The following is a 13,597-nucleotide window of genomic DNA, read 5'->3' on the forward strand; positions in this document are numbered from 1 at the left end:
GAGCATGAGCGTCTCAGAATTCTAATTTCTTCTGCACTGCTATTATTACTTTGAAAGGTGTTGTTTTGTTTAATCTACAAGGTTATCATAGCCACATAAAAAAGTTATGAAGTTGTCGGGGGCTATACAAAAGAGTGAATCAAATTTCTCAAATTTCTGTTCAGGCTAATTGAGAAGCAAATCTCCCTAGAAACACAAGGCCGAGCAACATGTTATATGTTTAAATCCAATCAGCATAGATGCGACTGATCCTGTGTAGTTCATTTCTGTTGAATTTGTAATTTCCTGAAAATGATTCTTTCAAATTTTGAAGCAAACTACTGGTTGATACTACACCACTCGACACTTTTGTAGTAGCAGTAGCAGAAGTTCGCACTACCCTTCCTTCAGCAGTTGAGTAGCCATCAGTCTTCCCTAATTCTGCATTGAGTAGAGGAATTTGGGATTATTTAAGAAGATCATCTCTATTCGTCAATTAATTAGGATCCTCAACAGATCATTAAGGGGGATAGTGATACATGTCAATAACAGCATCCTGCGCAAATTACTTATAATTGAATATGTACAAATTCTAAGTAGAATCAATACAATCATGACTAGATGAGTAAGCATATAAGAGATAATTCTCGTTTAGAAAGTGTGCATGATATGTTATATGCTCAAATTGACTTAATTTACTTGGATCTTATGATTATGTCATTCTTATTTTCTTACAGAAAACATCAAATATCAAATACTAATACCTAAGGGGGGAAAAAAAAAGAGTAAAGATTGCCAGACTCAAATTTCGTTCTCAGTGATGTAGTTTCTGTTTTCCTCCTACCAAAACTGTAAAGTATTTTGTTTTCTTGGACCAAAATATATTTCACTTTTCTCAAGGTTGCTGCTGACAAAATGACAAAATGTAATATTGACAACATTTGAATCTCTCCTACTTTGTAGAATCAGAAAATAAAGGCAGAATGAAGGTCTAAAGCCGGTTCAATCAATCTTGGGTACATGGTCCGTAGAAATCTCTCGCATGTCCTCCATTCGGGAAGGTTAAATCAGGCACCTGACTTTTCCTATGTATGGATTTATAATTCCATGGCATATTTGCTGAATGAAATGTAATCAGAGTTTTACTAAATGATGCAAATACCCTATGATCTTGACCAGTTAACAATTTTAAAATGACAGTATTCTCGTTGTGGTCCCATAAATTTTGTCCACCTTTGAAGTCCCAACTACTTCATGGAGAAAATCAATAGCACACATGCTGATATTGGAGTTTTAATTTCCTTGTCTTTAGCAACCAATTACTGACAGAGAATCAAGGGTCATCGTTCTCCATGCATATTTCAAGGACCAAACCAAGGCATATCTGGAAAACTAAACAGAAATGAAATGATAAACATCAAAATTTTACCGGCTTGCCCATGAGCAAAGCGACACATACGTCCATACGGACAATGTCCTTTCATGTCCCACTTGATACACAGCTTCGTTTTCAGCGGCTCTCTCCTAGGATTCAACTCAGCATCAGAACTCTCATCAAACCCGCTCTGGGATTCTACTTGATCATATTTTCTTTTACCGTGTCCGGTAGGAATTACTTCTACTGTTGCATTGCCTCTAGAATTCACACTGCCAGGTCTTGTATGAAGGAAACGGCAGGTGTTTCCATAATAGCATTGTTGCCCTTGATAGAACATTCTGCATAGTTTGGACTCCTGTAATCTTCTATCGTCATTACCCAATTCTTGCCTTCGAAGCTCTCCAACGCTATGAGCAAAACTACAATCGGACCCAAGTGTACAAATTCCCTGTCTAAACCTTCTGCAGAGTTGAGTCTTGAAATAGCGGGTCCTCGCATCGTTCAGTACCTGTGCCCTCGAATTCGAAAGTGTCGATGGATTTGCGTGCCTCTTGAACGATGGGTGCTCGGATTCAAAGTCAAATGAAGCAGGGTACTTCTCATCACCATCAAATTGACACGCGGAAGAAGAAGCGTTACTCATGGATGGTCGTGAAGCTGTTGCTGATAGGGATCAACCTATATGGCGGAGTAGAAATGGAAGAAGCTCATGTCACCCAGAAAAAACCATTTGATGAAGACGATGCATTGATTGCGGGGAACGAAAAGAAACTGAAACGGTTTGGCGAATGCGAAGATGGGAAATTATTAGAAGAGAAACCTAGAGAAGAAGATGGAAGATCATCGTAATAGGAACAAAGTAAATGAGGAAGACGAAGGATTCTTCTATACGTTGTGAAGAAGGTGACATGGTGGAACGCATGATTCGAGAAAAACAGAATCGCCAAATCCCGTTAAAAATTGGAGGGCTCATTTCTCCTGAAAAGACGATAATAGCCTTCAAAGGTTAGCCTCTCCGCGTTCTTTCTCGCTCCCAACTGCCAAGATCTTTTGTGTCCAAAAGGAAAAAAGAAAAAGGGGTTGTTTTCCATTTAGATTTACATATAAATCAGGAAAATTTTAATCTTATTAGTAGATTCATTGACAGACTTGAATAGATTCATTGGAAGACTACAACAAAATTCTTTCGTGTAAAATTTTCTAAAATTTTAATTTTTTTGTGAAAAAAAAATTTGCAAAATTTTATCATATCCAGCTGACCAGCATAAAGCTTAGGTGGTAAAAGCCGTACTTTTAATTAATTATATTTAAATTTTGAGCATGCAATTCCATTAGGATAGAGTTCTGCAGTTTTTATAACTCTTCTTAACGCCAAAAGGATCACTCGAATGATTTGGTTGTAGTTCAATAGGTTTTTGGACAACTTCTTCAACGTTTACAATTACATTTGGCTTATCAAATTAATACAAAAGCCAATTAATTAATTTGAGAAGATTAAAATAACTAAATAAATTACTTAATTATAACATATGTTACGTGATTTTTCTATAAAATACTTATATAGTTAGGTTAGATGTATCATTAGATTGTACTAGATCAATTTATAAGTCAGGAAAATTAATTTAAAGAAAAATAATAAATATAAATACTTTAAAGTAATTTGTTTAACTTTTTAAATTTTTTAAAATTAGTCAATTGGGTCTTATATTGACAATCGGGGGTAGTATTAATTATTTACATAAGTATAAAAATACTTAAAGATATGAGAGAAATTAGCGCTGTACCTTTATTAAAAATAGCAACAATTGGAAATAAATATTGTTATAAAATAAAACAGCATAATAAATACTCCTTTTATCCTATTTATAAATCACTTCCAACATATTTACATATATCAAGAAAATCTTAAATTTCATTAATTCTCGTTTAAAATTCAACAACTTTTCAACTTTAACCCTCTTTAATATATATTATATCTCATGTAAATATAATTAACACAATAATAAATGAAAGGTAAAATTGTACATTCACACAAAAAATTTCTCTCAATACCTTATAAATAGGATCAAATTTTTTTTTCTCTTTATCCTATAAATAAAATTAGAAGAGTATCTCATAAAAGCTTATCATTCTTGGGAATTGATGGTGAATTTTAGAGTTTTAAGCAATGATTAAAGAATCCGCAAAGACTAAGAGAGTGTTTGGGTAAGAACAGAACCATAGTTTTAGAAGTGTTTTTACGGTATACAAAGTAAATATGTGAAGAAGTTTGTCTCAATTTACAGAAAGTATTTTTGAAAAGTGATTATGGGGTATTCTAAACACCCCCTCAATGATCGGATCGGTGGGACTATCAACCAAGCATTTGAATTACTCGATTTAGATAAAAACATAAAAACCTGTTTTTATAATTGAGTGTCTGGTGAGACTAAAATTGACCACCATTGAGTCGAAACTCAAAATTGGGTCGAAATTGAAATGATTTTCAGAAAACCGATAAAACAATAAAAAAAAAATTGACTCTTTCAAGAAACCCAACATTTTTTCATACAGCTTATAGCCCGTTTGGTTGGATTCCATGTGAGGAGATTACATGTAATCATAATGTAATGGATTGATACAATTGTTTGGTTGGGTTTGTGTAATGTAAATAAAATTACATTTTGTAATCCTGATTACCTTAAATAATATAAAAGGGATTACACTCATAAAACTAATGAATGGAGATACAGACCTCTTGTAATCAAATTAAAAAAAATTATTACCGTTATAATTTTTAAATGGATCAAAATATCCTTAATGAAATACCCTTAAACTTAACCACTACTGGCCCACTCTCTTTACTGTTGCTGTTATCGCCTATAAATAGAGGCACCGTCGTTATTGTCATCCATGAATCGAAGGTCTACTATCAACTTGTCTCTTTGATTTTTTTTCTCTTTGAAACAATTTCGTAATTCTTTCACCGAAATTAGCTTAATTTTGCTTTTCTCACCCATCGAAAACTGTCTTTGTCTTATGTTTTTCGAACTCATCTTAATTAGTGCGACTATCAATCTCCAGCAATGTTGATACTATATATCTGCCATGATTCTCGATTAGTCACTATGATTTTTTGCAGCAATTTCTAAACTTCTTTGCCCCACCCTTTCTTCTAGTAATGGATCTCGATATAATTAACAATTTATTTTTATGTTTCTGAGATGGATTAGATGACACAATTAACAGCTCTTTTTTTTCTGAAAAAATTCAATAATAATTTTTTTGAATGCTTTTATGTGCTACTTTATGAGACATACAGCTTACATTGATTGATTTATTTGTGATTAAGTTGCTTTTTATTTTTGTGATTTTTTATATTACTTCCTTACTGTGGGTATGCAATGGGTGCTATAATCTTGTTTGGTACTTGTATTTTATTTTTTTAGTGACCTTTTATAAGTTGAAATCTTATATAAAGTTTATTACTTCTTTTTCACTTTTTTTTAATAATCATATCACTTATATATATATATATATGTAAATAAGGGTAATTTTGTCTTTTAATACATTATTATTACCTATTCTCATATTTTTAGTAATCTAACCAAACATTTTTATGTCTATATATTATCTTTTCTTGATAGTGTACCAAACAAACTCATGTAATTATTATTACATTACATTCCATTATATTGCTTTACATTCCATTATAGTCACATGGCGTCATATCATTGAAAATTTTCATATATTGTGGTGTAATTATATTAAAAATTGGACTTATTATGAATTTATTTCTTATATATATTTTGCATATAATTATTCTTTATTAAATTTTTATTTAATTATTATGTCATGATTTTATCGAGGATCTAATTGACTGGATTATAAGAACAGTGAACTGTTAAGTTTTCTGGGTTGACATGCCATACGGCATAAATATATAATGTATAAATCCCTACATAAAAGATCTTTCCTTTCATTCAAATTTTATGTTAATCTATTGCTCATTACTTCAAGTTGAGGAAGTATATATAACTCAGATACATTTGGGGAAAAAAAATGCTGTGTAGTAGTGGTAGAAAGTGGAAACACCAATTTTGTTTTGAAAGTTTGGACTCGAATATTAATTTTATCTTAAAAATGAAATCCATCCTACGTGTTCATTCTAACACTAATATTAGAGTCATTAAAATGGGTTAGATTGATTAAAAGACCAACTCATTACTAATGGTGGATTTAATGATTGTTAAGTTCAATCAATTCTATTTCAATGGGATGAAAATTGGGAAAAAAAACAAGTTTTTTTTACCAGCAAAAAAATGAATTAGGTGGATCGGAAATTCGGAATACTTAACAAAAAAATTTAAAACAACTACATTAACATTTATTTCTAATAATATGTTATCAGAAAAATTATTCAAAATTCTTATATCTTGTGATGGGACAATAGTTCTGTCATTTGGGAGTTTTGAGATTTTTTTTCAATTTTTATCGTGGATTATTATGGCATTTTAATTTGGAAGATATTTTTTGACATTTGAAAATATTTTTAAAATGCTTTAAATATTATCACAATTTATGGATATACAAGACATCTCAAGATTCAGAGAAGCTAATTATTATTTCATAAATCATCTTATCTTCCTCTTTCATTCATGAATCTAAATTATTAAATGCTGAACATTCATCCATATACTAAAGACATCAAGGATTTTTTTTGGGGAAAATTTACATTATATTATAATAAATGGAGGATTATAAATACTAAATAGAAGTATATCTCAAAATCGTGTACACAGTACAAGTCAAACTTAATGAGAAAGATATTCCCTAATTTTTCCTGCCTAATTTTTTTATGGATCCTTCCTAAAATTTTATCTCTTATTAGGTTGTTTGTATTTTCTTACTCTTGTAATAAAATAATAAATCATGATAGGTTAAAAACTGCCAAAAGACATTAAAATGTAGATTGTTTACAGGCTGTGTTTGGATCACGCTTGAGTACCCCCAGCCGCAAGCAACTTCCAGCCCAAATTCATGTTGGGTAACGCGTTTTCTCCAACTGGCTTCTGACCCAAAATTGCTTTCAAAATGAAAGCAACGTTTTGTTGCTTTTCTCCTCCTCACGTCCGGCGCAGCGTAGGATGACAAGTCTAAACCTCCAATTGTTGGGAAATTTTTTTATGTACATATTGTTGGGGAAATGAAACAATATGGAGGGAAAAAAACTTGGAGAGAGAGAAGCAATCTAGAAAAATTATTGCATATTTTTTTTTGTCGTTTTATTCAAGAAAAAGGAAATGTAATAGGGCCAAAAAAGAAAAAAGAAATGTAGATATTTTAGTTAAAAAAAATAAAATATCATGATTAATAACCTAAAAAATAATATGATTAATGTACTTGATTTAAATTATTTTTATTATTTAGTTAAAAAAAATTTGATGTGGAGTCTGTATACATTTTCAACCATTCATTGGGGAGATAAAGGGGAAAAAAATGGGATAATGAGGGGATCAAAATCCGAACCATCAACTAAATCCCCACAAATTAAGTCTTAAAGCTGGAAACATTATACTAGAACTAGGCAATTAATTAAAAAATCACTTAAAATGACTTATAAACAACTTTTCAATTAAAATTTATAAGATGAAAAATAAGTATATAAAAAAAAAATTTATCTCAGTTTACATAAAATATACTTACACATTATTTCAAACAAGCCGTAAAAGTTGATGACTTGATGTTAAACCTTGATGTAATTAATAAGGACAATACTATTTGAATTTTTGACAAAAAATGGTCTAACCAATTTTCAATTCTTTACATATTAAAGACTGGAGTTGTATGTAACAGGATACCATCAATCCTTGTCATTGGTATTGTCATGAAATTAAAAATTTTGACAAATTGTAGATAAAATTAGCAAAGCATACGTTGGAGTTTGGACAACCAAATGCAAATATTACTCAAAGAAATCGAATAGATCTCCGGTTATGTTTGGGAGTATTTGTTTCTCAGTTTCTTCCTAGAACCATAGGCAAAGTAATAAAACGCAAAGAATTTGCTAACAGCTAACTGTAACAGACAACAAAGGACGAAACAGCAAATTTGATCATCTCTTTCTGTATACACAATTCCCGGTTTATTGATTCTAATAGCACAACGAAACAACCACCATAATGTCTACTGAAGCTTTATTCCTGGGAATGACGGCAAGATTGCAATAAGTGCATCACCATATCCAACAGGCTCTGTAAAGGCAACAAGACAAGCAAATTATGGACACATGACATCAACACAAGACTGGTTTAATAGGTTCCAAGGAATGTTTGAGTTGACTAACCTCCATCCTTTTTAAGAATCTTCACGATCTCCCCTGATACATCGGACTGGAAACAGATATGAACAAATTATCAGACATCGCAATGGTTATTATACTTGTCATGATCATCACAAGAATATGAAAACATTTCAAGTCTGAGAGCCGAACCTCGATTGGCAGTTCACCACCAAGCTGTTCTACGTAACATATGGGTTGGCCCTCCTTTACTATTTGCTTCTGCCAATTCCCAGGTATGAATGTTAATCATAATCTAGCATGTCAATCCAGTTAACTTCAATACGATTTATGGAGTGTACGTGTGTGAGCGCGTGGGAAAGCTGATAACAAGACTTTCAGTGATCAGTGCAATTTTCTGTAGATAGAAAACTTTTGCTATAAAATCTAATTTCTGATTCAAAAGAGAGGAAAATCAAATATTCAGGTCTAAAATCACAACGGATAGAATCATCCACATCTACATAAGCTCCCAGAACGTAAATACTCCTCCGGTCCTTAATATAGGACCTAATTCTTGAGTTGGTTTTGGTCCTAAATATAAGACCCATTTCTCATATTTATTAATTTTCTCTAAATTACCCCTATAGATACTCCCTCAACCATAATCAAATAGAAGAGGGAGAGGGTGTATTAAAAAAGATGATTATGGTATTTTAGGAAAAATGTGTCACTTTTCTTATAATTAACTAACTTACCTAACTTCCTTAATCTAATCAAATTAGTTAAATGGATCTTATATTAAGGACCGGAGGAGTAGGTAATAAAATTATCCTTGACCATCTAAATAACTAAAAGGGAAAAGAGAGAGTGAGAAGAGAACCGGAAATGAATGACACTACCTCTTTACATGATGGTGGGGCACGCTTTCCCTTTATGGTTCGAGATGTCCGAAAGAACCCAACCTGTTAAATGATTTATGAGTTTATGAATTTATGTTTTAACTTGAAGGGAATATAAATATTATAAAAGTCGTTTTCTTACCCTTGGGGATGTAACTATAACCAAACCTTCGTCTGCAGCTTTATCCAGAAGTCCCTTACTCCCCGAAGAAGCTTCTGGTTTAGAGATGGCCAAAGATGATGTGGAAACTGATCCATTCAAATCAGATGATTCTGTGACAGTGTTTGCACTAACAGAAGAGGATGTTGAAGGAGGTACAGTTGTACTTTGCTCGGCAAAATTCCGCACTACATGCAGGTGGAACCCAGCAAGCTGATTGATAACATTTGGGAATTATGAAGGTGGAGGTGAAGAAAGGAAAATTCAATAAGAACATAGTGCCTTAAAAAATAATATCTTAATTTCCAATGGACGGAGAGAAATGAATTCTATTATCTTTTGAAGATATCAAAACTCATAGTTCAACTTCATTTTGCTTACCTTCAATTCTAGTTCCTGAACTGATTTTGTGTCACACACTTCATTGAGCAGAAATTGCACCTGCCAAGATGTTGATGTAAAATATGTTTCAACATTTTAGAGCAAGAAAGTACACAAGCACGTCATAGGACATGTTTGTCATGAATCTTGATTGGTTCATGTTCAGCAAAAGGATATTTGAAGACAAAATAAATAATTTGTCTATATCTCACAACGTAAAAATAGACCCAAATCTCTCTTGCAAGACTATAAAAGAAAATGATTTCAGCATGCTAAAATTTCAGAACCAAGGACTAAAAAATATTTTGCATCAAATAAACGTAAATGCATAAGCCAGATCAGCTTAAATCTTAACGGGTAAGCATATTTGCTTGAAGCCACATTCATCTCTGTAACTGTGGCTTGTGCTTTGCTAGCACGGTTTGAAAGAACTCAAGGTACGGAACTGAATACATCGTGTCAGATTTCAAGCAACATGATGACCAGTTATAGACCACCTCATATGCTGGGGTAACATGTTCATGCAATAAATTTTATATAAATACCTAATGATGAATGGTAAAGTTATATAATTTAATTACTGTAAAACCAGATCAAGCAAATAGGCGCAACTACATGCTGAAGAAGCCTATATATTGAGTTCAGACAACGTTTAAAAATCATACGTCTTATAGTTGGTACTAGGCAGTCCAAGTGGCTGTCTTAAAAAACCTAGCCATATTTAGAAAAAAAATCATATTATTGATCAGCACCCAAATCCCCAAATAGACGAGAGATAACACAGGGCACAGTAACATCTTTATCCAAAATGGTACTGACACATACATAGCCAGCAATATATGAAGGTTGCATAATAATAATGTCATTATAAACTGGGTTGTCTTTTATAAATAGGTGTGTAAGATTAAAAAGATAATGATTGAAAAATATGTTGCTAACCTCATTGAAATTGGGAATAAGTTCACTTATTGGGCCAGAAGACTTAACCTCTTTAGAATCATCTTCTGAACTTGTAGCAGCTGTTAAATAATCAATAAAGGCTTGTGAAAGAACCTAGATTATTGTATTATTTTAAAGCAAATGAACCTTAAAGTATGCAATGCTTAAATTGCTTTATATGATTTGAATATTATTCTAAAGCATACTTACACTGGATTTTTAATGATGGGCCACTGCATGCAGTTAAAAATTTAACTGATCGTTGTGATGCGATCAAATGGGTGTTTTGTAGTGACTTCCTACTGGTCAAACTTCTTATACCATACTGTTGTGAAATTCCGACTCGTTTACCAGCTGTGCCTAAGTTGAAGAGTTTAATATTTGATGTCCCTAAGCTACCTGCAATGCAATTCAAAAAACATAAATCTCCCAACATTGGCATGGTCAGTACCTAAATATTAGCACAACAGAATAATTTTCAAAGGAAGAATCAGGAAAGAGTGGCTTTTGGCTGATATCAAGTTTAACTAATGGATAGAATTTAGAGGACTCAATCATCTACAGTATGCAAAGTCATGAAAGAAGTCGTTTTGTAATGTTAAACATAAAAATGAAAGAAGAAAAGGCATAAACAAAGAATTGACTTCTTATATATACTTATACTTATTTGTAGCATCCTTGTTACAGTTTACTGAAACGAACAAAGTGAGTGCAATAGAAATGATCATGGGGCTGTGAAGTTTCATATTCAGTTCTCAGCACATGTAATCATAGTTAGCTTCAAAATATTGAAGGTGGACACTCCTTGCAACCGTTTATCATAACCCAATTGCAACCATGATAGCTTCTGCTTCTGCTTCTGCTCGCTGTCCATTTTTTGGGTTCATAACAGAAAGGCATCTACTTTTTGCTTGAACACTTCGTCAAGTAGAACACAAATTAAATCACAACAGGAATGTTTGCAGCATATACTAGAAGGACGAACTGTTCTAATGCAGCATCAATTGAAAGAAAATTGCAGAAACCTTGCTGTTCATTTCAACTGTAACGAAAATCATACTAAACAATGTGATTTCCTCTTCTAAGTATGCTATATACTAACCAAAGAACACTTTAGTGTCGATGCTAAGTTATCAAGCAAGACATACAAATTAAGCTTGAATACCAGAATAATATCTACTATAACATTTTTGAAAACTCATTATGCTGTTAACAGTTTATTTAATTAAAAAACATGACGGAAAATATATGAAAATTAATGCCTCTGATATTAATGAGCAACAATAATATAACTGTGTTTTGTATTGCCTGCTGTGTAACTTGACAACAATCTGATTGTTTTATAATTAAAATGTATATAGGGATGGTACCTCAGACTTTGAACTTGCTATTTGAACCTGAATTTCAAAAAATTTTCTACAGTTGAAGCCTTGACATGAAACCTAGTTTCTTTCTACTCAAGCTTCTTTAATTGTAAGGAGGCTCTGCAGTTTTGTATCACATTTTCATCCGTGGCTGAAAGAGTCAAGGCATGAACACAAGAAATTTTTAGATTCACGTTCTATTAATATAAAATACTTACACAACATATTACCACGCTTTTCTATAGACTCTTCTAGTACCGAGTTTCAGACATCCGTATATTGCATTGCGTGTTCTATCTTTATACTCAGTGTAAAAACCAACCATTGATGCTTTATAAGGATAACCCAACTCAGTAAGCAAGCACCGCTTCTATAAAGAAGTAGGAATTTCCTACCCTTCATAAAAAGGTGTGTGCTTTCTAAAGACTTCAATATCTCTAAAAGAGGGCAACATCACCTCTGCCTCTAATTTTTCATGATATTAAAGCAGCAACGTAAAGAAAGCATAAAGGTTGAGTTCAACAAAATCAGGCAGATTAGCATAAAGATTAAGTTCCACATTCTCATAAATAGCAGGATGATATATCCCACCCTCATTACTCACTGATAATGAGGGAAAAGCAAAGGAAAAACAGAAGAACGCATAAGAGATTAATTTCTGACCAGAGTTAGCAATTGTAAATCTTTAATCGAAATAATGGAATCACCTTCATCGTCACCAAACAGAGAAGAAAGAAAGAGAGGAAGAAAGAAATACTCACACGAAGCCATTGGAAATCGACCGGAAGAGGAAGAAAATAGAAAACCGTAAAAAGGGTAAGCGGTCGCGGAATCTGGGAAGCAAGTGAAGAAGGTTCGAGAACGGAATTTGAAGGCTCAAAAGACTCACAAAGGGAATAGGGGAAGTGCCAATGCCGGTAGCACAAGAAAAAGAGAGGAGAAGAAAAAGAAGAACGAAAACACGGCCGTTAAACCCCACAACCACTCAACCAATACTACTTCCTTGAAATCTTGAATGAACTGAATGAAAGGAATGCTGGATGCACTTCACTTCACTTCACTTCACAGCTGGAATCGCTGTGGATGTGTTGGTCCTGTCGTCTCCAGAATCCGTTTCCTCCTTGTGAAGACAAGTTTACTTGAGTTAAATATTAATAAATAATAAAAAATGTTGTCTCAATAAAATTTTTAACTATAATTTTAAATTCTAGGGGAAAAATCAGAAAACAATTTTTAGGGCCCTTAATAATTAAATAATACTATTTAGATCTCAATATATAATTTTTTAAGGTTTTTTGACGGTAATTAATAAATAAAATCTGAATATTACTAAATTCATCTTTAAAATGTTTTTACAATGCTTACATAAATAAAGATATATATTTAGTCTTTTAATTTTATACAAGGTTTTATTTTGATCTCTTGACTTTAAAAAATATATATTTTTAGTCCTTTAGTACAAAAAATGATTATATTAAGATCTTGAATTTTGATAAAATATTTTAAAATATCAATATAATAAGTTTTTTTTAAAAAAAACATGATTGTCATAAAAAAATCATGATTTAAGCTAATAATTTTAGAAGTAAAGGACTAAAAATATATTTTTTAAAGTTAAAAATACCAAATTGAAATCTTGTATAAAATTAAAGAGCCAAATATTTACTCTAGTCTAGGAAAATGTTAACATATGCTACCTCTAGTTCTTAATATAAGATTTCGTTTGATTTTTATTTTGATCATAAATATAATACCTTACTCTACTTTGTCTCTCATATTTATATATTTTTTTCCAAAGTAATCTTTTTAATAATGATAGTTCTAGCTAATAAATTTGATTACCAAGGATATTTTAGGAAATACAACACTTATTTATTAAAAATAACTAATTTAACTTATTTTTTTAATCTACTCAAATTAGTCAACTAGCTCTTATATTTAGGATAGAGGTAGTAGTAACCATTTAAAATTTTAAAAAGAAAATATAAAATAAAACAAAAAAAAACCTTTATAAAAAGGATTAGCATGTTTTGCTTTGATATTCTATGAATTTTAAAATACATGTTGTTTTTAAATATACACATTAAAAAAATACAATTAAGACATTAAAATATTATGTACATTGTTAAACTTTCGCCCAAATATGTTAAAATAGTTGTCATTTTCTTGTTCTTGATTAACTCCCACCTATTCGTCAAGAGGTAACGGATGAGAAGGGGAGGAATAGTTTTTTTT

At 31.7% G+C, this 13,597-nt stretch overlaps 2 protein-coding genes across 2 annotated transcripts; both read right to left on the reverse strand.

The window, feature by feature from the left end:
* Nucleotides 1–220: 220 nt before the first annotated feature.
* Nucleotides 221–2,000, reverse strand: LOC114751161 (zinc finger CCCH domain-containing protein 56-like). The gene is made up of 2 exons (XM_028939816.1): nucleotides 1,409–2,000; nucleotides 221–420 (listed from the first exon to the last, which is right to left on the reverse strand). The coding sequence occupies exons 1-2, from the start codon at nucleotides 1,998–2,000 to the stop codon at nucleotides 221–223; spliced, it is 792 nt and encodes a 263-aa protein (XP_028795649.1).
* A 5,329-nt stretch (nucleotides 2,001–7,329) lies between these two features.
* Nucleotides 7,330–10,477, reverse strand: LOC114751164 (biotin carboxyl carrier protein of acetyl-CoA carboxylase-like). Its single transcript, XM_028939820.1, has 8 exons — nucleotides 10,209–10,477; nucleotides 9,999–10,078; nucleotides 9,060–9,119; nucleotides 8,661–8,891; nucleotides 8,519–8,581; nucleotides 7,830–7,898; nucleotides 7,683–7,728; nucleotides 7,330–7,590 (listed from the first exon to the last, which is right to left on the reverse strand). The coding sequence occupies exons 1-8, from the start codon at nucleotides 10,438–10,440 to the stop codon at nucleotides 7,523–7,525; spliced, it is 849 nt and encodes a 282-aa protein (XP_028795653.1). The 5' UTR covers nucleotides 10,441–10,477; the 3' UTR covers nucleotides 7,330–7,522.
* Nucleotides 10,478–13,597: the final 3,120 nt, after the last annotated feature.

The sequence above is a fragment of the Neltuma alba genome, unplaced genomic scaffold, assembly GCF_004799145.2.
Source record: "Neltuma alba isolate B1F8T4 unplaced genomic scaffold, ASM479914v2 tig00006775_pilon, whole genome shotgun sequence".
Lineage (NCBI taxonomy): Eukaryota > Viridiplantae > Streptophyta > Magnoliopsida > Fabales > Fabaceae > Neltuma > Neltuma alba.

Coding starts and splice junctions, on each gene's coding strand:
- LOC114751161 (XM_028939816.1), bottom strand. CDS start 2,000: ATGAGTAACGCTTCTTCTTCCGCGTGTCAATTTGATGGTGATGAGAAG. Junction 421..1,408: donor CTTTGCTCATGGGCAAGCCG/GTAAAATTTTGA, acceptor TACTCAATGCAG/AATTAGGGAAGACTGATGGC.
- LOC114751164 (XM_028939820.1), bottom strand. CDS start 10,440: ATGCCAATGTTGGGAGATTTATGTTTTTTGAATTGCATTGCAGGTAGC. Junction 7,899..8,518: donor CCCCACCATCATGTAAAGAG/GTAGTGTCATTC, acceptor GGGAATTGGCAG/AAGCAAATAGTAAAGGAGGG. Junction 7,591..7,682: donor GATTCTTAAAAAGGATGGAG/GTTAGTCAACTC, acceptor TTGCCTTTACAG/AGCCTGTTGGATATGGTGAT.